At 36.2% G+C, this 25,647-nt stretch overlaps 1 protein-coding gene across 1 annotated transcript in view; it reads left to right on the top strand.

The window, feature by feature from the left end:
- LOC129226318 (coiled-coil domain-containing protein 66-like) overlaps positions 1–25,647 on the top strand; it is a 53,947-nt gene that overhangs the window by 3,234 nt on the left and 25,066 nt on the right. The window contains exons 2-7 of the mRNA XM_054860919.1: positions 3,952–4,146; positions 4,946–5,013; positions 10,816–10,950; positions 12,619–12,744; positions 19,831–19,954; positions 23,330–23,543. Coding sequence (XP_054716894.1) covers positions 3,952–4,146; positions 4,946–5,013; positions 10,816–10,950; positions 12,619–12,744; positions 19,831–19,954; positions 23,330–23,543 — 862 coding nt within the window. The remainder of the gene's footprint in view (positions 1–3,951; positions 4,147–4,945; positions 5,014–10,815; positions 10,951–12,618; positions 12,745–19,830; positions 19,955–23,329; positions 23,544–25,647) is intronic.

Raw genomic sequence — 25,647 nt, 5'->3', positions numbered from 1 at the left:
CTTGTTTAAGGGGAAGGATGAGTCTGAGAAGGATTTCATTTGCACTAACTGTGTTGAACTCTCAGAAATCAGAGTTAGGATGCTTACTTTGGAGGGTGAGTTAGCATTAGGCTGTACGAGTGTAGATGGGGTAAACACTCCAGAGGGAAAGGGGGAAGTTAGTAAAAAGGAGGTGGGCATCAGCTGTGTGTTAGATAGTGGGAATATTGCAGAAGTAAAGGAGGAAGTTAGTAAAAAGGAGGTGGGCATTAGCTGTGTGTTAGATAGTGGGAATATTCCAGAGGTAAAGGGGAAAGTTATTGCTGAGGCAACAGACTGGGAAACAAAGGGTATAATTTTGGGAGATTCAATGGTGCGTGAGGTGGGAAACTCAATAGGCAGAGTTAGACGTAAGGTGGCTAGATGTTGTTTGCCAGGGGCTCGGGTGAGAGATGTAAATAGGGTTGCTGAAAAGAAGGGGGTATTTAATAAAGAGGATGTAGTTACTTTGTGGGTGGGAACTAACAATGTAGGCCATAGTAACAACGATGAGTTTAAAAAGGAATGGGATTCCCTGTTGGACAAAGCAACCAACTGTTCGGCAAATGTCCAAGTGGTTGGTTTGCTTCCCAGGTATGGAGTGAATAGGAGTTGGTTAAACCAACGGGCTAGGTGTATGAACCTGGCGTTAAGCGTAGTATCAGGTTTATTGATGTGTGGAGTAAATGTAAACGCGATTGGATTGCTAGGGATGGCCTGCATCTGAGCTCTACGGGGGTCAGAATGGTTAGTGGTTTGGTTTTAGAGCATTCAGAATCAAAAAACCAAGTTGGAATGGGGGGCATGGTTTAAGGAGCAGAATTCGAAAGGGTACTAACTATTGGGATTTTAGTGGAAACGGAAATAGGGTGGCTAATAAGAGAAAAGATTTTAACACTTGGGATTCAAACAATCGTGCAGCATTAAATAAAAGTAAGATGGGCTTACTTAAGGTTTTTTATACAAATGCTCGTAGTATTAGGAACAAGATGGAAGAATTGAAAAGCATAATTATAGACGGGAGGTTGGATATTATTGGAGTTACCGAGACAGGGGCTACCGAAAGTGATGATGATTTATTATCTATTGCTGGGTATAATTTGTTTAGACAAGATAGAGTAGGTAAAAGAGGTGGTGGGGTTTTATTTTATGTCAGAGACACTTTAATTTGCAATGAATTGGTAATTAATGATAATCCTAATGAGATTGATATGATTTGGCTGGAGTTGATTAGTAATAAGGGCAAAAAACTACGTTTGGGGAATATTTATAGGCCACCCAACTTAAGCCAGGGTCAAGACGAACAGATGTTTAGTATTATTAGTGACATTTCTAGCAAGGGGTCAGTCATCATAATGGGAGATTTTAATTTTCCAGGAATTGATTGGAATAATTTTTACCATAGTAATAGCAGAGAAGAGGATCTTTTGAAAGTAATTGGTGACTGTTTCTTAGATCAAATTGTAACTCAGGGTACTCGACAGGACGCGATTTTAGATCTAGTTTTCTGCGACATGGAAGGCTCTGTTCAGGGGTTATGTGTAGGGGAACACATTGGAGATAGTGACCACAACAGTATTAGGTTTGGGATTAAATTTGATATGCACAAAGTAGAGAATTTTAGGTTTGTGCCCAATTTCAGAAATACTGACTTTGTGGCACTTCGGCAGAGTTTGAAAGCAGTTTTTTCTTCTGGATTGGACAATAGCGATGTGAATCTTCAGTGGGCAGAGTTTAAGGAAAATCTAGTGAATATGGTTAGGGATCATGTTCCTTTTAGGAGAAAGGGTGTCAACACTAAAATTTGGCCAATGTGGTTCTCCAGGGAAACTAAAGATGCTCTAAATTACAAGCAAGCTGCTTTTCATAGGTTTAGAGAAACAGGTCACAGTGCAGATAGGCTCCATTTTTGTAAGGCAAGGCGTAAATTTAAGTATTTGGTATGGATTCAGAGAAGAGAGTTGGAGCAAAGACTGGCAGATAAGATAAACAGGAATCCCAAGAGGTTTTTTGCATACGCTAATTCGGGGAAAGTTCGAAATAGTCATATTGGGCCACTGGTTGATGAGCACGGAATTTTAATTCAGGACGATAGTGATATTGCTAATGTTCTTAATAACTTTTTTTCAAGTGTTTTTAACGATAACTGTATCTCAACAGTTGACACCAACAAGACACAAGCTATAGTACAGCTTGAGGACTTTGTATTTTCCAGGGATGACGTTTTACTTCATTTGAAAAAAATTAAAGAGACTAAGGCTCCGGGGCCAGATAATATTTATCCGAAAATTTTAGTTGAATGTGCAGAGGAATTAGCAGATGTAATCGCAAACATTTTCAATGCTTCTTATAATTCGGGGACAGTGCCAGAGGACTGGAAGCTGGCTAACATTACACCGCTCTTCAAGAAAAGGTCTAAAGGGAGTGCGGGAAATTATAGACCTGTGAGTCTAACTTCGGTGGTTTGCAAAATTTTTGAAACATTGATGAAAATTAAGATAGTAAATTTTCTAGAGACTAATAATCTATTGACTAGTTTTCAATACGGTTTCAGGAAAGGTAAATCTGGTGCAACTAATTTATTACATTTCTATGACAAAATTACCATGGCTTTGGACAATAAGAAGCCTGTAGATGTTGTTGTAAGGGGAAATTATTCTAATTGGAGTGAGGTCTTAAGCGGGGTTCCTCAAGGATCAGTGTTAGGGCCTGTTTTGTTCATTGTCTTTATGAACGATATTCACAAAAATATTTCTGGGAACATGAATTGTTTTGCTGATGATGTCAAAGTTATGGCGACTGTAGAAAATGAAGAACAAGCAAATCAGCTGCAAGAGGATCTAGATCATATTATGGAGTGGGCTGATAAATGGGGTATGGCTGTTAATGTTGGGAAATGTCAAGTGCTACATTTAGGGCATGGAAATAAGTGTACAAGTTATTATTTGCAAGGTTCAGTCATTAGTCAGGCAGACAAAGTTACTGATCTGGGGGTCTTAATCAGTCAGGATTTAAAGTTTAGCCAACAGTGCAGCATTGCTAGCAACAAAGCCAATAAGATGCTTGGGTTTATCAATAGATCTATTTCAAATAAATCTAAAGAAGTTCTTCTGCCCTTATATAGAAGTTTGGTAAGACCCCATTTGGAGTATGCTGTTCAGTTTTGGTCTCCTTATCTTAAGAAAGACATTAATGTATTGGAAAGGGTTGAAAGGCGGGCTTCAAGGCTAATAAGTGGACTTTCCCACTTAGATTATGATTCCAGGCTTAGAAGGCTAAAAATGTACAGTCTTGAGCAAAGAAGAGACCGAGGGGACATGATTCAGCTGTTTAAATTTATTAAAACGAAAGATGTTACGGGGCTGAAGTTTAGCACTGAAAACAGGACAAGGGGTCATTGTTTTAAGCTATTTAAATCTCAGGCTAACATGGATAGTAGGAAAAATTATTATTTTAGCAGGGTAGTGGAACCTTGGAACAGCTTACCGGAAGAGGTGGTAATGAGCAAAGGAGTAGACAGTTTTAAGAGGGCCGTTGATCTTCACTGGGGATTGTAAATTGACTAGGACCAGTCTAGCAGGGCCCAGAGCCTGTTGCTGGTTGTCACTTTTGTATTTGTATTTGTATTAATCTTTACTTATACTACACCAAAGATTAATAAAATTCTCTTTTAATGTTTAAAAGGTATATTTCTTAAATTTTTGCTGCTTGCATGTTGGCTTTTCAGAAAATTTTAATTTTTTTAAAATTTAAATAAAAAAAATAAAAATAAAAATTTAATGCACACTTTGTTCGTACACTTATTTTTATGTAAGTTTATAAAACAAAAAATAAAAAAAGAACACTTTTATGACCGTTTTCTTGAAAATTATTCAATCGTTAAGGTGTTAACACCATTTTTTTTTTACTTAACCTTTCTCTTTTCCTTTGCAGCAACTCCTGATGGTCCACACGTCCACCGCAGTCCCGTACCAGCAGTCGATGGCTTCTCCGTCCCGCTTCCTTCCTGAACCATCCCCCGGCCAGTGCCACTCTTTCTTGCCCAATAAGACCTTCTCACAGTACAACTGCGTTGCACAGCCCATCAAACCCGTGCCACACGTCTTCAAGAGCTCCATTGCATTTGGGGTCAGTTTATTTATTTGTTGTATTTTTACTTCATTCTTCGAAGCACAGTAGAACTTGATAACTTATGTTGTTTAAACAGAAAGCTGAAAATCCAAGTTCCGTAAGTCAACATTATTACATGCTTATACAAGCAGAGATGATATCACGCAGTAGAAGATGCAGAATTTATGTCAGTGTGAAGAAATGAACATTGGACAACAAACAAAAAAACTACCTCACAGACTAAATTTTTGGATGTATGTTTTTTGTAATATTTTTAGAGGGGTTGATTCTTATGTATTTATAATTATAAAATATTACTCAATAAATATTGGGTGTGAAGCCACAGAGGCACTCATGTTTTCAGTGCTAGTGCTCAAAAATTAGAGGGTGATACTGTAAAATGCCAGTAGTCCCAAAAGTTGTGCTATTGTTTTAGAAATAATATGACCTAATTGTTGCATGAACAGAAAATAAAATCTTTTATATTGTTTGAATTTTTTTACTTTTCAATAATAATGTCTGCTTCATAATGGCTTTGTGTAAAATGACAGTAAAATATCTGCTGTCTAGAAATTTCATTAAGAATATAATGTCAAAGTTTTGAAAAATATAAGCTGACTCCTAGATTTTTAGTGAATTTTCAATCCTTGTCTCAAATGCATAAAAGCCTGTTCAACAATTTGAACTTAATTGTTTAGGTACACTTTAAAATTTGTATACAAGGTTGTTTTTTTTTTTGAAGTCCGTGTGAATGTTTAAAAATATAAATTGAGTACTCCATCAAACTGATTTTTATTCATTTTATTTTTTTGTCTAGAATGGGGACAGTGAATCTGTGTCTAGTGACTATTTTAAAAGACAACAATGGCTACAGGAATTAGGTGAGTTTAGTTGTCTCTCCCAACCAACAATTTTTTTTGCAGAGGTTTATATTATATAAAGTATATCAAATAAAAGTAGGGCTGAAAATTTCCTTGCTGGTGAAGAAACTTTTTCCCTATCTTTGATAAATTAAAGAAATTAGTTGTATTAGTTTCCTAATAATTAATTGGTGTGTTTCAGTTTCAATAATAACTGTCAAAACAGTGAAATGAAAGTTTTAACTAGTATATTGTGCCCATCACAAAACTTTCTTCTATATCTTTCTTATAATTCAGATCCCTCCCCATGCTTGACGAGGAAGCAATATTCCCAACAAAAACAAAATTACACATGCAAAAACTTGACGACCATCCCAATGTCTGAATTATTGCAAAAGCAAAGCGAAAATTGAAAGTTATTTTAAAAGCCTTGCTTGAATTAATTACAAATATTTTATTTGTTAACAAACATAAGATGGCAACAGTTAAAAATTTTAAATCATTGAGATAATATTTCCGATCATTTCCATACAATTAAAATCACGAGAAATACGCAGACGACAATCTATTACGATTTATTTTTCTTATTGTTGCATTAATAAAGCTGTTTTTATTCGCAAAAAAAAAATCAACACCTCTTGGAGCGATTGGCGTCAAAATTGAACCAAAGCCTGTTTACATATGGATTCACATATATTCCAAATTTCAACCAGAACGTAGCATTACTTCTTGAGATAGGGCACTCACAATGGAAAAAAAGAACGTTCGATCACGCCACCCCCTTTTCAGTTGTTGACACCAAAATAGAATCAGCTCTTATACCCTCTAAGGGCTACTTGTTGATAAATTTTTGCTTGATTCCGTTAATTATTTCTTGAGATACAGCAGTCACAATTGACGACAAAAAAACGTTCTATAGCTCAACCCCCGTTTGAGCTATTGACACCAAAATTGAATCAGCACCTGTACCTGTTAGTGGTAACGTATAGACCAAATTTTGTTTGTTTCCGCCAGTTACTTCCTTTGGAATAGCAGGCACGCATAACTAAAAAAACGTCCCATTGCTCCACCCCCCCTTGTAGGAATTCGCGCCAAAAACCAATTGGTACAAGTTCACATAGGGGCACATATGTGTACCAAATTTCGTTCGATTTCATGCAGTAGTTTTTGCTGTAGAGCGGCCACAAAAATCTGGTGTCACACACAGACACACACACACAGACAGACAGACAGACATTTTCCAAAAATGGTTGAAATGGACTCAACACACCTCAAAACGTTCGAATCTGTCAAAATTTGGAATTCGAAAATTTGCATGAATCCAATACTTTCTTCTATATCTTTACTAATATTATAAAGAGAGAGGGCGGATTTTTGTGTGTTTATATGTTCGAGGTAATCTCCAGAACCACTGCACCTATTTGAAAAATTCTTTCACTATATGAAAGATGCTTTCTTACTGAGTAACATAGGCTATAATTCGAAAAAAATCCGATAAATAGTTCTTTTTTTATTCAAATTTAGACCCAAATTTCACGTAAATTGCCTATTATTGGCTATTAAAGGGGTGAAAAATTACTTGCACATATTAATATTATATATCGTTAAAAAGGGTAGAATTTTCTGCATTCTACACTATTTATTTCAATGCTCTAACTTAATTACGGCAGGAGTAATTACCGTTTTTAGCTCGAACTTTTTTAGGCTTAGCTGAAATTTAGGCACTACTTCCTTCATTAAATCTATCAATAAAAAGTGAAGAAATTGTCCCACAGTTTTCTTTTTGACAGCATTGGAAAAAGCGACATTTTTTACTCCAGACCTCTCTCGACCTATGGTCGCAAAAATTAGCTTCTATCTTCAAAGGAAAAAAAGTTACAAGTGTTTTTAAATCGATTTCGAAATATGTGATTTTGAATCAGGTTGTCAATTATTTTATTTTCGCGTTTCCATTGTTACGATTTTTGAATCCATTGTTTATATATCTCTCTCTCTCATAATTTGGTGCATTGTTTCCTTATATGGCATCGGATTTCTTAAAACTTATTTTATTTCGCGTTTCCATGGTTACGCTTTAAAATGCATCTTTTGCATTTTAATTTCTTAAAAGTATTTTAATATCTGTCGTCATTGTTTGGAAGGGTAATTTTGCATGATGTTTTTTTTTTCTTTTATTTAAGTTATTCTTTAAATTATTAAGTTATTCTTTTAATCAATTGTTGAATATATGTCACTTGACTCAATTTTTGTTCTCAAGGTAGACCGGGCAAAGTCCGGCAACGCAGCTCTTAATATATGAAGATTTGAAAGCTACTGTTAATGTGATTTTATACCGTTTTGTTTGTTTGGCGAAACATTTATTATTGCCAAAGAAAAAACATCCGCTTCACTCGCAAAAGGGCTGGGTTCGGGTAGCGTGGTCGCTTGGCACGTTAGGCGCTGAGCAGGGTTCAGTCTAGGATTATTGTTTTAAGGCAATTCATTGTTTGACGATTTGTTTTGAAAGAAAAGAAACTTTTGATTTGTTTTTATCCAAGTGAAATGTACGACATTTTCTTCTTTTTTTCTGACAATGATTTTTGAATGTTCCAAGGGATGTTTTTTTGCTTTTCGTTAGACGGATAGATTACGATGGCGTGGTTGCTGGGCAAGTTTGGCGATAAACAATAGAGCTGCGGAATTATGTATACATTTGAACGATATTATTTGATCTCTTTTTTTGTTTATTTGGAGAAATATTTTAACTTGCAGTAAAAACCGCTTCACTCGCTAAATAGAGTTTTAAAGCAGCTGTAAATCTAATTTAATGATTTGTCAAAAAGTTTTAAATTCCAAAGAAACTTAAATAGTTTTTTTTTTTTTTGAAAAGGTGTGTACGCATTTTATACAAAGAAAAACGATCATTTCACATCAGAGGGGGAGGGGGCGTCAATTTTTTTTATTCAACGGACTTCTATTAAATTTTTAGCACAGGCATCGCTGTGCGGGTACTGCTAGTATTGGATATAGAAGAAAGTGAAAAAGCTATAAAAATCAATATTAATTAGAAATAGGAAAATGTGCTCAAGAAAAATGTATGAACTTTATGCTAAAAAAAACAGATAGCTTGATATATGTCTTAAATTCATACAAAATATCGAGCATGTCATATCTGATAAAATGGACATCTTTTGCATTCTAAAAATGCTTAATTTTTGTCCTTTAATATATAATAATTAAAGAACCCTTAATGTTATCCCTTAAAAAATCACTAAAAGTTGTAATTTCTACTCTCGCTTAAAACTTATGTGTGCATTTCTTTCTGCTACTTTGTTTTAAACTCTAGATAACTTGTAAATCAATCATTGTTAAGAGTTGTCCACTTATGTTTTTCAAAGAATGTCAACCTTAACGTTTTAAGATGGGATATTCATGTCTGTCTAAGAATGCAAAAGAAGGGAAAATAGCCTTATAAAAGTCTTATTTTATTATGCAAATAGATCTTAAAAAACCCTACTTAAATAAGCAGATAATAACTATGGGAACTCTGCATAAAAGTTTCAAGAAATGTGTTAGAATTATTCAACTAATTTTTTTTCGGGCTAACATTTATATTGAGAATTGTATATTTCATATTTTTCTTATATTCAAAGTGATAGGTGTCACTGCAAACTTAAACTCAGAATTATACAAATTATCTGTACATGAAAAGTTAAGAAACTTGGTGTTGGAATGAAGATGATGGACTGGCAGTTACTTTAGTGGTAGCGACGAAGATATACTTGACTGCTAGCTTACTTGACAATGGAGAAATACGCCGAGGCCAGGGGAAGGAAATAGTTAATAGCACCTTGTCTGATATTCTTGTGAAATTACGCTCTTCACTTCAGAAATCGGATTAGTTAGTTAAACCCACACATGCGTAACATATTTTGGCATAATTTCTGTCAATCGTTAAATATTCTCAATTTTACGAGCGAAGTGGTAAATTCAGCCGCGGAGAATTTCCTCCATTTGAAACAAACCTCACCAGCCAACAGCAGCTCATAGACTGGTGGCGATCCCTCTTATTCGCGAAGTAGGTAGGGTAGGTGTAGCTATTAAGTGTGACCTTTTGTCTGCTAACTTGGTTTTTCTTCCGCAAGTCGTGACGTCATTGTCAACTTAAGTTGCAAGCAAGTTAAGTAGCAATTTGTATTTTTGTTTATACACTCATGTCCATAAATGAAGGATAATTCAGAATCACACAGAAATGGAACTCTAAAATAAAAATTTCACCTGTAGAATTATCACACACATCTTGAAGAAGAATATACATATTACAGGAAACCACCAGATGGCGCTGATAGTACGTCACAATGACGAGAGTGTAAGAGAGGGGTATATAAGGAATGTTGGCAGAGAGAAGTAAAATTGTTTACAAGCGCTTTAAAAGTCTTTCAATGCAATAACCACATAGTTAGGGCACAAAGGAAGCATTTGGATGCTTTTTTATGTGGTAGAATTATTGGACGTCTGGAATGTAGACGTACCAAGCTGGAAGTATCTGAGGAACTTGGAATTGCCCAGAGTGTCATCCCCAGGCTTTGGCAATGATTCCTAGATGATGGTAATGTGAGTAGACGTTACAGTACAGGTCGCCTACTCGTTACAACGCCAAATGAGGATCGGTATTTGGCAGCTCTCTTCAGCTAACGGTATGACAGTTTCAAAGCAGACCGTGTACAGTCGCTTAGGGCACATTGGTCTATATGCTCATAGGCCTGTCAGATGTGTTCCACTTACCGCAACTCACTGTCGCCTGCCATTAGCCTGAAGTAGAGAGCATGCATTGTGGACACCGCAGCAGTGGTCTTGTGTGATGTTTTCCGACAAGTGAAGATTTAGTTTGCAGTCTGGTTCTCGCCGAACTTTCATATGGAGAGCGCCAGGTACCCGTTACCACCAAAAGAACAGCATTGAACGACACCGTTACAGTAGTGCAGGATGGCTCGTTTGGGGAGGAATTATTCTTGGTTCCAGAACTGACCTGCATGTTCAGAGTGTAGCGATGACAGGCCACATCTATCGGGATGTCATTCTGAAACAACATGTACGTTTGTTTTGGGGCGCCATGGGTGTTGAATTTCTGTTTATGAATCACAACACCCTTCCTCATCGAGCAAACATTGTAGACAAATGCCTTTTCAATCGGAGGATATCACCCGTATGGATTGGCCAGCATACTCACCAGACTAGAATCCAATAGAGCTTGTGTGGGACATGCTTGACCGACGAATTGCAGCCCGTCAACCCCCTCCCACATGTCTACCGAAACTTCAGAGAGCACTTCTTGATGAGTGATGTAATATTCCCCAAGATCTCATTGATAATTTGATATTCAGCATGCCTAGAGGTTGTACAGCCAGTATTGCATCGTCCGGGAGACATACTCCGTATTAACCATCATATCAACCATGTTCTACTGTTTCATGTAAATAGGTTCTTTTTTGAAATTTGCTCCAGGGAGTAAAAATCACAATTTTTATTAATTATGTCAAACATATAGCTTTTTTTTGCTGTTTACATTTTGTTTAATAAATAGACTTTACAAATAAGTCAAATTTGTTTTGCTTTTAACTCTTTCTTTGCCTGAACTTCATTATCCTTAATTTATAGACATGAGTGTAGTATGCCCGATAAAAGCTTTGATTTTAGGAAATGTCTTCTGATCTCAATAAACTGAAGCATACCAAGTGCTTGGTTATCAGGGTGGATGTACATTGCATACGCTGTCTGCGGCAATACTTCTACAAATTGACTATGAATTCTAAATATAAATCTTTCTCTGTGCTTCAGGTTACCAGAGGGAGGAGCAGCGCAAAGCCCAAGAGCAGATGCAGCTGGGCCAAATGTCAGATCCAATGTGGATGAACGGATGCAAGGATGACACCGAGAGCATCTCTGTTTCGGTCGACGGATCCGTGATGCCAGGGGTTGCCAGGTAATGACTGCCCCTATTTTATACTACATCCATCTCTCGAGCAGATACTGTTTGATATATTAATGACTGGTATTGCTGTGAAGACATAAAAATGTCCTGGATCTTAAGTTATCTTGTTACTTTCATCCCGTTTTCTGCTCTACAACAATAGCCAGTATGCTCAGCAGTCAGCATATAAGTTTAGTCTTTTTTTTTTTTACAAAAAAACCAAGCCCTGTATGGCTGGTACGTATATGCTACTGGTAAAAATGATTTAAATATTTCAACTTTTTGTTAATTTTATTATAAAATTTTCATACAGGGATATATTGTTCTTTGTTTTCTCCCCTTATCATTGGTTTTTAGTATAGTCAGTTAGACTGAAATTTAAAAAGGAAAACCTTAAATTTTTGGCAGTATAGAAATGTCAAAATATAATTTTCTTCTAATTTTATTTCATTTTTACATCTCTTACATTTTTTTTGAAATCTATTATATCTATTATATCATATACGGATATGATATAATATCTATTATATCATGTTCGGATATGATATAATATCCAGAGCTGCCAACTGCTACGAAAAAATCTTAGTTTCTACGAATTACAGCTTTAAACTACGATACCATGAAAGCGGGTCCAAAAATTACGATTTTCTTTTTTTTTAAATTCAATCTGAAGAATGCAAGAAAAAAAAGAAGAAAAAAAAACCAGCATGAAAACTAAACCGGTATCTTCAAAAGTTGCATGGTGTAAAGATGGACCGATTTTTAGATCGCGATGCTGATCCAGTCATTGAATCTTTGGCAAAAAAGCGGGAAAACTGCCAAAAATTCTGTGAAAAATATACATTTTTCAAATTTCGTATTAATATTTTCGGTGTCATATTTGAAATTTGTTAAGTGTCATTGTTTTTGCTATTTGTACTGTTGTCAATTCATCACTATTTAAATCTGTGGCACCTTTCAAGCCCCCCCCCCCCCCCCCACCGCAAAATGCTGCTGCGATTTTGGATTTTCAAAAGTTAGCAGCTCTGATACTATCTCTTATATCATAATATCTATTATATCATATGATTCATCTATTAATGTCAAAATATAATCTATTTCGAGTTGTGTTATTGATGGATAGCCTCAAACAATAGCTCTTGTTCCGACTAAATAATTTTCATATTTGTTTTATTTGACACTTTAACTACAGTTTGATTTGTACTTTTTATTGGAGAAAATGTTTAAAAAGTATAAAATTGTGTGCTTCATCCAATTAGATGAATGTGAAAAATGAAACTCTTGATAATTCAATTTTCTGCAAATTTCTATTGCAATGAATTGAGATTCGATTTGCAGTGCATAACCACCATTACACATTCAACCTCTTAAAATTTAAAATCAGTCTTTCAGGAGGCACAGATAAGCTTTGCCAAATTGATTTTTCGCTGATCAGTTAAATTTCAATGCTTGATCTATTCAAATATAGTGAAATGTATTTCAAATTATATGTTTGTATCTATAATTTATATGTTTTGATTGGCATTTAGATATTTTATGGTATAAATGAATTATTAATTTTGGATGAGATAAAACTTCACTAAAATCTGTTATATATTTTTACTAGAAGAGTAATTATTGCTCAAATATGATTTAAACCATTAATGAAATCTCTGACAATATTTCTTATTCCAAACACAGGAATTATATAAGGGGTCAGGGATTTCAGCTGGATCCAGTTTCCGCAGCATTGGCCGAAGAACGTCGTCAAAAAGCCCAAGAATACCAGCGAGCCATTCGGGAACAGATGGAAGAAAAGCAACGCAGGTATGAGCCACGTACTGTTCCATAAAAATGAGAATATTGTTTTGAATTGACGAGAGAAGAGCATTGTTATGCCCTTCTTGAAAAATACAGTCGGACCTCTATATATCGAAGTAGCAAATTGCCGGAAAAAAATTCGATATATAGAAATTTCGATACATGGAAATTATCTTATTTTATCATAAAAATCTCCTAAAACATTAAAATTAAGGCTAATTGTGTATGAAACCCTATTTCTAATTTATGTGAGCATCGATTAAATGAAAATTAATAATTAAAAAATTAACAGAAATTACACAATTTTGCGCTTTTATACATCTTCATTCTTCGGCAATTCAACTTGATCCACAACATAAGGGGGATTTTTGTTTTGACAATGTAATCGAGAGAAAAGTAAAGTAAAAAATCGTTCTACCTAACTAGAATGATTTTTACTGAAGCGAAAAAGACGAGGAATGATAATCAACAGAGAAAAGGGATAACTTGAAACTGATTTTACCATGCTACTGGTTAAAACTAAGATTTTAAATAAACTTGAGGGAATTTAAGAACTCCAGAACGAAACAACGACCTATCTACACACCCCTCAACCCCAGATTCCTTATGAGTTTCGTAGCAACCTTTAGTGAACATAATTTTCTCCCGTAACCTTCATTTTTCATGAGACAAGCAGTTAAAAGTGGAAAAAATAATCTACGAATGTCTTGAAAAAAATTTCGATCCATAGAGATTTTTTCGATATATAGAAACAATTTTTCTATGTAATGAACATAGAAATTTGTTGGGATTTCGATATATAGAAAATTTTGATATGTGGAAGTTTGATATATGGAGTGTCGACTGTATACTGCATGCATTTGAGTGTTACATAATGTTAAAAACTCCCAAAAGGCATAATGAAGAAAGAAAGACTAAAACGAGTCTAGATGTGGATTAAAATATATTTGAAGAACTTACGATGTCTTACAACATACCGTGCTGCACAACTCACGCAGCAGGTGAAAACGGAACAACCACCAACGGTGTTGCCAATTGAGTATAACTAAGATACATAATAAAACTCACGATGCCAATCAGTTTCAGCAACAAATGAAAAATACTAAAAACATATAGTGTGAGAGGTATATATTTTTAACATGCTCCCTTGCCTATCACACTAGATACAACACAATGAAAATAAAACTTCTAATTAAAAATACAACCATTAAGCAAAAAAATACTGACATGGCAAACTCTAGGTACTACAATTTAAAAAGAACACACTTCAATACACTTTTAACAGAAATTAAATTTAAGAAAATAAAAAGTATTTTCATAGCTGCAAACTCGGTCCATGGTTGCAGGACTTCAAAAGAATTAATAAAAAAAAACCTAACAAGTCATCACATAGTTCAAATGACTCAATGTTCCTTTGGAAACTTGTTTTGTCATGGCATCTGCCACATTTTCCTTTGTGGGTATATGCTCAAACTTCAATATATTACTGGAAACCAGGTCACGTAGAAAATGGTGTTTGATATCTATATGCTTACTTCTTTCTGAAGTCACTCTGTTGTTCGCAATGAATATTGCTCCCTGATTGTCCACATTCACAACTTGAGGTGAGGCAAATAAGCGGCTACTTACTACCTCTTTTACCAAGCTATTGAACCACAAGATTTCTTTTGCTACGTGGCACATGGCCACATATTCGGCTTCGGTGGAGGACAAAGCAGTGATGGTCTGCTTTTTGCTAGACCAAGATATTGGTCCTCCAGCAAGTAAAAGCATGTATCCACTGAAGGATTTCCTGTCGGTCTTGTCCCCTCCCCAGTCGGCATCCGAGAAGGCAAGCAATCCTTTTCCGGTTCTTTGGAACTTCAATTTCCGAAACTTAGTACCCTTGAGGTATCTGAGGATATGCTTGACTCCTCTCCAGTGCTCTTCCATCGGCCTTTCGTTGAATTGGCTCATGTATGTACTTGCATATGCGAGATCAGGTCGTGTGCCGCAGGCCAAGTACAAGAGGCTGCCGACGGCTTGTCGATAAGGGAAGCTGGCCCCCGTTTGCTTCGATTCCGCCCCCTGCTGATCATCGGGCTTGCAGTACTTGATGCTTGGGTCTAATGGTGTAGCAGCTGGTTTTGCATCACTCATCTTAAATGTGTCTAAAATTTCAGACGCATAAGCAATTTGATCCAGCGTGATCGACCCATCTTCTTCTCTGTTAATCTGCATCGACAATATTTGGCTGGCAGGACCTAGGTCTTTTGCAGTGAACTTTTCTTTAATTTTCCCTTTGAACTTGTTTATTTCTTCTATGCCGCCAATGATTAGGAGGTCATCAACATAGACTCCAATTATGATGTTTCTCTCATGGCAAAAATAGATACAAGGGTCTGCTTTAGCTCTTATTAATCCATAATCGATTAGGAAGTCATTCAAACAAGAATTCCACACTCTTCCCGATTGTCGAAGACCATATATACTCTTTTTCAGGTGGCAGACAAGGTGCTCTTTACCTTTTTCAATGCATCCATCAGGCTGTGCCATATACAGGTCCTCTTCTAAAACGCCATTGAGATAGGCAGCTGTAATATCCATTTGATGGACTTCATAATCCTTTTCGGCAGCTATTGCAAGTAACAGTCGAATGGATTTAAGCTTGATGACAGGCGCAAAGGTGTCTTGGAAATCCTTGCCAGATACCTGAACACAACCTTTTGCAATTACTCTGGCCTTGAATTTTGTTCGTTTTCCAGATTCATCCTTTTTTCTGCGAAACAGCCACCTGGACGGTATTATCTTCACGCCTGGTGGTCTCGTGGTGAGTTCCCACGTTTGGGCTTGAGTGAGGTTTGCAATTTCTTCATTCATTGCCTCTCTCCACATGTCCGCTTCAGGGGATTGCATGGCTTCAGTGACTGTCACTGGGTCTCTCTCATCATGGAGTGTCTCTTTGGCATTGTAGAGATAGTAATCCGAAAGGTGTTTGGGAAGATTTACAGGCCTTGCACCTATTCCCCTCTTGCTTCCACTGCCGGAACTGCTATTTGACGCTTCAGTAATAACATCATCGTGTGTGTCATGCACTTCTTCAATAGTATTTCCAAACGATTCATTTAAATCTTCACACTTGTCATCTGGGACGTCTTCTATCTGTTGAATCGAGCACGCTTCAGTGCATAAATCCTGTGATTCTTGATGATTTAAAGGCATTTGGTTTCCTAAATTTGAAAGATCAACTTCTTCTTCAGATGTATACATGCAGTTTTCATCTAAGCTTTCAATGCTAAGAATGGCTTCTTCTGCAGTATCATTACAATTTTCCATCTTCAAGGGGAAAACATTTTCTTCGAAGATCACATCTCTGCTCACGAAAAACTGTTTTTTCTTCAAATCATATAGCTTATAGCCTTTGACTCCAGTTGGATAGCCAACAAAAACGCATTCTATAGCCTTTGGGTCAAGTTTGCTTTTCCTTGAATGTGTGCGAGTATGACTCCATGCCTTGCATCCAAATACCTTGAGGTGATCTACTTTACTTTCAGCGCTTGACCAAACTTCATCGGGGATCTTGCCATTTATTGCACAGGATGGTCGCTTGTTGTTTAGGTAGGCTGCAGTAGCTGCTGCTTCGGCCCAAAATTCATGGCCTGCTCCGGATTCAATTAGCAAACATCTTGTTGTGTTTATTAACGTCTGATTCAATCTCTCCGATTTGCCATTTTGCTGAGGTGTTTCTGGCACTGCAAGTTGTCTTTGGATCCCATGCATGGTGAGGTACTTGTCAAAACTTGCATTCTTGAACTCTCCCCCATTGTCACTTCTCAGAATCTTGATCTTCTTGTTGTGGATGTTTTCAACTGTGCGGCGGTACTCGTCAAATTTTTCCAATACTTCTGCTTTGGCCTTCATAGTATATAACGTAGTATAATGTGAGTAGTCATCTGTAAATGTGACAAAATAGCTTGAACCTCCAAGAGACGAAGGGGAAATCTTGCCAACAACATCTGAGTGTATTATTTCAAGGAGATCCTTGGCTCGTGTGCTGGCAGACTTTGGAAACTTTTTCCGCTTCATTTTCCCTTGAATACAGACGGTGCAAGATGTATTTGCCGATTCTTTGTCTTCTTCAAGAGAATCCAAATTTTTGATGGCACTGTAGTGTGGGTGACCGAGCCTTCTGTGCAACAGTTCAGTATTTTTAGTTCTAGTCATACAGGCAGTTTCTATCTGTTCTTCAATGATGTAAAGTCTTCCTTTTTTCTTGGCTGACAGGAATATTTTTCCCTCGCTGTCGATTATTTTGGCTTTGCCGTCTGCAAATTCCACTTTAAAGCCTTTCTCTTCTATTCTTCCAATAGACAGTAAATTTCCTCCTAGCTCTGGGACAAATAAAACATCTTGAATGGTAATGTTTCTTCCTTCGTTTTCTTCATGTATGCAAAATGAAATATTCCCAATCCCACTGACTTTTATTCTTTCAGAATTAGCCACTTCAACTTCAGATGCATATTTTCTCAGACTAAGGAATTTTCTTCTGTCAGAAGTCATGTGTTCTGTGGCTCCGCTGTCCAGGATCCAGAGTAGGGGGTTCACTGATGCCATATCATTTCTTGCAGAAAGTGCACTGTCTCTTCTTTGTTCTCCAGTTTTGGAATTATTTTTATTTCCTTTCTGTGAATTGCAGTTCTTTGCAATGTGGCCCCATTCTCCGCATGAGAAACACTTAATTTTCCTTGGTTTGGCTTCATGTTCTTCTACTGGTTTTCTTGATGACGACCTTCTTTCATTCTTCTCGTTTGGTTTCCACGAGGGGGGGTTGTAGTTTCTTGTATGGAGTGCTGCTTCTTCGTGGTAAAAATTCTCACTTCTGTTTACTCTTTTTTCCTCTAAAAGTAGTTTTGATTTCACCATTGAGGTTGATAGGTTAACTTCGTCTTTCTCTAAATTTAGAATCAGATTTTCGTATTGCTTTGGCAATCCAATCAGCATTATTAATGCCACTTCCCTATCTGTAAAGGCGTAGCCTCCGCTCGCAAGTTTTCGATGAATGTCCATTAGTCGACTTAAATAGGTGTGCATTGTTTCATTATTTTTCATTGTTGTATTGAAAAATTCTTTCATCAATTGTATGGTGTGCAGCAGTCCAAACTTAGTATGGATATCTTTCAATGTATTCCACGCTTCTCTCGCGCTGTTGCAATCGCCGATGTCATCGAGAAAATTGTCTTCAACAATTAAAAAAAGCAGTGTTAAAGCTTCTTCATTTCTTCTAGTTTGGTTGTCTGTCATTTCATGACCGTATCCGGGCTCAACCGCCTCCCAGCAGCGTTTTTGCACCATCAGAGCACGAGCTCTAATTGACCAAGAATGGTAGTTGTCAGAATTCAATTTCGGCAATTTATGCTCGTCGGTAGCCATTTCTTTTTCAGTTCCTTCTAATGAACCTTCAAATGAAAAAAAATACGATGACCAACTTCTTCAAAAACGAGTTAAATTGCTTCTTCTAAAACCTTACTTCGGGAATCGCTGCTAGTTAGGCCTAGTTCTCGCATCAGTCGATCGTTCGTCGATCCTCTCCATTTATTCCAAGAGCGTTCGTGCTGATAACGTGTTAAAAACTCCCAAAAGGCATAATGAAGAAAGAAAGACTAAAACGAGTCTAGATGTGGATTAAAATATATTTGAAGAACTTACGATGTCTTACAACATACCGTGCTGCACAACTCACGCAGCAGGTGAAAACGGAACAACCACCAACGGTGTTGCCAATTGAGTATAACTAAGATACATAATAAAACTCACGATGCCAATCAGTTTCAGCAACAAATGAAAAATACTAAAAACATATAGTGTGAGAGGTATATATTTTTAACACATAACCCTATTTGTCAGATTGTATCCCAAAGTCTGAAATATTTTTTGCATTTAAAAAACAGATATTCCAACTCTCCTGTTTTTAAGTTCAATCTCTGGACACTAAGGAAATTTTTGTTGCTTCTTCAGGAATTAAAAAGTCATCAAACTTTGACTGTCAAAAGTCTTTTAGTAGACCAAATAAAATGATAAACTATGCAGTGAGGCTCATTATTTATTTTTACATTTCACTGAACATGTAATACCATTCAAATAGAGAAAACAAAAGTAGACAGTTTTTATTTATGTGGAAATCTTTCAATTTAATTTTTTTTTTTTTTTTTTTTTTTTGGCCATTATTTTTCTGGGAGAAGTTGAAATGACTACTCTTAATGAGACACCCTCTTTCCATTTCTAGCAATATTCAAATACTTAGCATCCTTTTGATATATGGTCCCTGAACCATGCCCCCCCCCCCTTTCCCCATTTAAGCTTAACCCATTTTTGACTTTGAAGCACCTAAAATCAAGCCCCTGTCAGGGGCGTGCACAGAAATTCTGAGGCATCTCACAAATGACTTTTACAGGACCCCTCCATATTGTTAAAAATTACATCCTTACATGTATTTCACTCATGTTTTAAAACTCTCGGGCTCCCTTCAGGATTGGGCCCTAGCCAACAGGTGTCCATCCCCCCCGTGCATGCTTCTGACCCCTGTAGAACTCAGATACAGGCCATCTCTAATAGTCCAATCATGCTAATTTCAAGTGTGAAAAGAAGACAAAAATAAATAAATAAATAAATAAATAAAGCATAAAAACAAATGAACAAACAAACTACCTTTACATAGCTATTATTATTCAAAATTTCAAAAAATAGTTTAATTTGTTTTGCTTGAAAAATATTTAAGATCTTCAAAACAAGAAAAATGTGTACCAAGCTCAAAAAAAATTTTTTTTGATGATAAATATGATATTTTACCTTTTTTTTTTGTTTCCATGTGTGTACCTAAAATCTGTGCCTCTAAATATTTAGCCGTTTTACAAGTTCCCTGCGTTAATGGTTGATTGCCAAACTAGAGTTTAACTTGCATCGATAGTTAGAGAAGCAATGAAACACCTATTTTTTGAGAAATGAGAGTAATATCAGTATGTAATGGAAGTGTCCATTCTTCTTCTGTTTCCCTTGAGTCAAGTAAAGTAACTATCTGGTGGAAGTGTTTGAAATTTCTTTAAATCTGACATTTAGGTTAGAAGCAGAGCGAGAACGCAAGAAACTGGAAGAAGAAGCAGAGGAAAGAAGGTTGGAGTTGGAGAGAGCCCGCATCCATGCGGAATATGAGCAGGAACAGATGAGGATTAAGCAGAAAGCTGTAAGTAAAATCAATACTATTTCAAAAGAAAAAACAAAACATTTTCTATTTTGCATTTGATAATCTTACTGACTATTGTAGAAAGATCAGTTTCTGGAACTGCAGTACAATGAACAATAGGGTGGTTCAAAAAAACTTTTTTTCAGCTGGAGTCCAGGATGACCCCCCTTTTTTTTAGACTTACTAATAGTATGATGTTGTAAAAGTTTTAGCTTCTTAGGCAAATTTTAAGAGGATGCTCAATGGCCCCTCAATTTAACATTAGAGAGAAGTAGCATAGAAAATGTCACAAATTTAGAAACTTTTAATTTCCCAAGCTGTTTCTTTGCAAACAGTTATCTTATTGCAATGTATATGTATATTAGTCGTGTATATTATAATACACTAAGTGTCCAAAAAAAAAGTCGCGGTCAAGTTTTAAATGTTCCAATTTTGGAAGAAGGTGATTCGATGAGTATTACAGATATTTGCATAAATCTTTGCTCAATGCAAGCTTAAAATGCGGGCGTTGCACTAGAAGACTGCTTAGTTCGAAGTAAGCATGGCTGGAATCGGTAGTTGTGTTCGTGGAAGTGATGTAACAGGGTTCAAAAAGGGGCAAATTGTTGGCCTGTACCAAAGTGGGACAAAATGCAAAGACATAGTTGAAATTAGTGTTATAGGATTGCGAACTGTTCAACGCATTATTAAAAGGTGGAAAGATGGCGGAGAAGCTACCTGTTCGCGACATCTTTGTGGTCGTAAATCCATTCTGGACGAACGTGACCGGCGTTCTCTGAAGCGATTAGTGAAGAAAAATCGCAAGAAATCGACCATTCAACTCACAGCACTCTTCAACGAGGGAAGTAAAACAATTTCCAAGCGCACAATGCGCTTCAGAACTTCAAAAATCGGGACTAAGAAGCTGTGTTGCAATAAGGATGCTGCTTGTGAGTGCCATTAATCGAAGAAAGAGACTGCAATTTGCAAAAGATCATAAAAATTGAACAGTTAATGATTGGGGAAAGGTCATGTGGTCCGACGAGTCAAGATTTACGCTCTTTCAAAATGACAGATGTGTCAGGGTTCGAAGAGAGCCACACGAAGCAATGGATCCTACATGTCTCGTTCCCACTGTGCATTCTTTTGAAGGCAATGTAATGATTTGGGGTTGTTTCTGTTCATCTTAACTAGGCTCGGCTGCATTGTTCACCAACTAAATGAAGTCTGCACAATACCTTAACATCTGGGATGAACATGTTGTACCATATATGGACTTTTATTTTCCTGATGGTAGTGGTGTATTCCAAGACGATAACGCCAGAGTACACCGGGCTACAACTGTTAAATCTTGGTTCAATGAGCAGGATGCATCATTTCAACACATGATTTGGCCACCACAAATTCCAGACCTCAATCCATTCGAGAATCTGTGAGACGTACTCAAAAAGGATTTAAGTTCATACACCACACTTCCTTCATTTATCGAACGTTTAGGAGACCTCTTGATAGAATTGTGGGCTAAAATAAAAACGGATACTGTACAAAAGCTCACTGAAGCAATGCCATGGCGTATAAAAGCTGTAATACGCGCAAAAGGTGGTCCAACCAAATATTAAGGCATGCGACTTTTTTTTTGGACACGTAATGTATGTAGCATTGTTTTTTCAGTTTAATGTATTTTTTTCAACCCCCCTCCCCATACTTAAGAAGTTTGGTTAAGGGGGTTGATTACAGTCTTTCAGTTGAAATAGGAAGCTAAAATTCTTCCAGTATATTACTACTGACAAGACTAAAAATATTGAGGGGTGTCCTGTTATCAAGGACATACTTTTTTTACATGTATTTTTGAACCACCCTAATGAACAATCATTGAAAATATTCTTTTTAATAAATTTCTTGAATAGGATTTCTATTCCAGGAAGTATTGCCTTGAGCGGAATTGTCGATTCCTTAGCTTTTGCTTTACTCCAGGGGTCGATTCAGGTTTTTATTTTTAGGTCTGCATTTTGTGAAAAAAAAATTTTGTGAACTTTTTTTATTTCTGCAATAAAAAGAACTTTTTTAGAAATTTTTCTTTCATTTATTTTTTGTGAAAAACAACCCCCTATCATATCATATCAGAGCACATTTAGCTATCCAAAATCTAATCTCAAATCCCTTTGACCTAAAGGACTTTGCTGGGAATGATTTGGAATATGGAGGCTTTTTTTTTTAAACTGATATTTTGATTTCAGACGAATGGATCAAGCTTAAAAGAGATGAAAGAACTATTTTTACAAACAAAATTTGTTGAAGAATTAACTTTAAGACATGAAATTTTCTGAAGTGTTCTCGTTTACGATATAGAACTTAGTGAAGGAACCGCAAAGCGGACCCTATTCGTACCTGAAGCAACCCAGTTTGGTATTTTTAAATGATGGATGATGTTGTTGTTCAAAGGGGGTATTCTTGTCTAGAGGTTTAATTTTAAGGTGACTTTACAGGCGTAATAGAAGAAAAAAAAATAAAACAGCAGCTGATTTCACTATCCATTTTTATCGGTTTTTTATTAATACTTTAAAAGTATAAAAGTGCATAATAGTTGGAAAAAAAATCAAAATTGTAGTTGGAGGAGGCTAGCAAAGTGGGGACTCTAAAAAATGGGGGGTCGACTGGTTGATGTGATTCCAATCCTTCAGGTGATCTGAAACATAAAGTCAATGTTAATTCTTACTAAATAAGGATGTAGAATTGTCTGGGCGTAGCTGATCTGAATTTTTTTTTTTCACAAAATGGCGTCTTTTTCAAAAAAAAAGTTAATTTTTTTTGCTCCTTTTTTGAACTTTAGTATTTTTTTAAAAATAATCAAAATCAGAAATTTGAAAAACCCCTACTTAGGGACAGTTTTGATAGTATTAAGAAAGTCTGTACCAAATTTCAAGTAAATCGGTGCATTAGAACTTAAGATATCTTGTCAACCATATCGAAAAAAGTAGTTTCGAGAAAAATGCTTTTAAAGTTCGCATTCTCATTTCAGCAAAAGAGTTTATTTCAACAAAATTAACTGTAACTCCAAAAATAATTTGAATTTTCATAAATCCTACTTAGAAATTTATTCTTAAAGGTCTAAACTCTGAGAATATGAAGGGTAAAAAATTGGATTTTTTTTGAATTTCTAGACTAGAATATCCCCTTAAGTCTCAGGTAGTTTATTCACTGCCACAGCTGTTCAAACTTTTTTGTCAGAAAGATTTTTTTGTTAGTTTTTCTGAAGTTGCGTACTACAAAATGAGTTTCTCAATGTCATCTGTGCATTTAGCCTTTTTTTAACCAGGATATTTTGTAGTTGCCTCTTACTGATGCTGACTTTTGTATTTATTATTTGCTGAACTTTCGCCTGACCACTTTTTTCAGGAAATGGAGGAACGAAAGCACCAGGTTCTGGTTTCGGCCGTCCAACAGGCCCAGGCTCAGGCCGAGATGGAAAAGAAGACGAGGAAGATCCAGAAGATGTTGCCTCCTCCTCCTCCTCCAGAGTCTGTCCTCGCCTCTCCCAAGAGGACCCAGGAGAAACAGGATTTGCCTTCTCTGGTTGAAGATAAATTGAAGATTGAAGACAAAATTGAAGGTAGTATTTGCATTTCTACAGAGTTTTCAGTTTTAACCTGTTGTTAACATGTTTTATGCCGGCCCAAATCTGTAAAATTTGGGCCTCCTGTAAAAAATCAAAAAGGCCCTTAACTGACTATTGGATTTTATGCAGATAGGCATGTGGGCCCCTTTAGTGATGTCACCCCCCCCCCCACATTGCAGGGTCTGTGGGTTCATAGATCCAGGCGTGGCTTTATAATTCAGCTATCTGTGGTTATGTCCTTTAATCTCAGTTTGTAATTTAAGTACAATTTGATGGGCAATGAACTAGTAGATTTCTCTAGCACAAAGCACAGATATTGTTTCTGCCAATTTTATCAAAATTGAATTATGTCACCAGATTGTTCTTTGTACCATATTTTACCTAAATACAATATTATATGCTCATTTGTGAATGAAGAATAATTTGTATCATTCACAAATGCTCAAATATTGCATTACATATGATTTCGTTTTTTATTTAAAACATTGCCTCATTAGTTTGAGAATTTTATGGATGTTTATTGATAAGTTTAAATTAAACTAGCGCTCATATTTACTTAAGAACTGAACATTTAAGGAAATATCCCGGGGGAAAAGATGGGTAGAATTTAAAAAAATAAAAAGAAGCCTTTCAAAATTTGCGATGAAAAAATTGCAAAGGAAATGGCACTTTTTACATTTCTATAAGAATTGTATCTTCAGCACCAGAAGCATTTTAGAACAATACTTTATCTTTTGCTCCCGAAGGTAAAATCGGCAGGAGCAAAATTAAATGTCTCTACGTTTAGACATTCAATTGAGTTAAAGAGATGCTTTAACTACATTAAATGAGTGGCATAACAGAACTTTTGAATGTAGTTTAGGATCGTAAATACATTCTTTTTGAAAGCCAAAATATAAAAAGATGGTTGTTTTCAGGACTGCCAACTGCTCTGCAAAATTGGCAAAACTCCGCGGCTCCGCTAGGAAGTTATATTGCTCCGCATTTCCTGGCAGAATGTTTTCAAGCTTATATTTTGCTATTATCATGTCAAACATGTAAATATAGGAAATTAAAGATACTTATACTCAAAGATTGAAATTGTATTTGAAGTGGTTTTATTAATTTATAAATATTTTTTTTTTTTATGCAAGTGCTTAAAATGATTATTAAAGCTCTGAAACAATTTTAGAAAAGTAGTTTTAGTTATTTCTACTGATTTTTATACAAAATACCAAACTGCTCCGCAAATTTTCAAATTTCTCCTCAAAATCACCACAGATGCTCCTCAAATTGTTATTCCAAGGTTAGCAACCCTGATGTTTTTAAAAAAGTGGAATTTTTTGTAATTTATTTTTTCTTTTATGTATTAAACTAGAGATTTCAAGGAGAATTTTAAAAATAAATTTATTTAAACTAACAACTAACTTAGTAGCAGAATTACTTTTAATACGATAAACTCTTTTTTTTCAACAAAGATTAAAATAATAATCTACTATCATGCTCTTTTTTTTTTTTTTGTTGCATAGATCAAAATAAACAGTGAGTTACTGCCCTTAAGCCAGGGCTAAGGCAGAACAGCCGCGTCATGCCATACAGAGATTGCAATTTCGTCTTTGTTATGGACTCATCAATCTGGAATAGCCAATAACCGAGCTAGAGGCAAATGCCCTCTCATCAAAGCTGAGAGTACCAACAGGTAGCTAAAATAATTTAGTACAACAGCAAGACACTGCTGCCGGTTATTGACTATTACTAAGCCCAGCCTGGGCCGACAAGAGGCCATGCCAGCCTAGTCTGAAACTAGTGGGCCGTCCCTTAAGGGGCTGGGTTAAGAGTAGTAAAATTTGAAAAGTTTTACGGTAGAAAGGGGGACCAGTGTCCAAACTGACAAGGGCCTTGGCTCTCGGGAACCCTAAACCCAGCCATACCGGGGGCTCGCTCCATGGACCCCTCCTGTGGAAAAAACCTAAGACCTATCCGCTAAGAGGTGGAGCAAGGTGGAGAAACATTATTGACCATTCCAAACAGATGAGTCCATAACAAGGACAAAACTACAGTCTCTGGATGTCAAAACCAGACTGTTGGTACATTTACATGCATCAAAATATCAGATATT

Source organism: Uloborus diversus, chromosome 7, assembly GCF_026930045.1.
Source record: "Uloborus diversus isolate 005 chromosome 7, Udiv.v.3.1, whole genome shotgun sequence".
NCBI classification, from domain to species: Eukaryota; Metazoa; Arthropoda; class Arachnida; order Araneae; family Uloboridae; genus Uloborus; species Uloborus diversus.
Note: the sequence above shows the minus strand (reverse complement) of the source record. Positions and strands in the feature narration are given on the sequence as shown.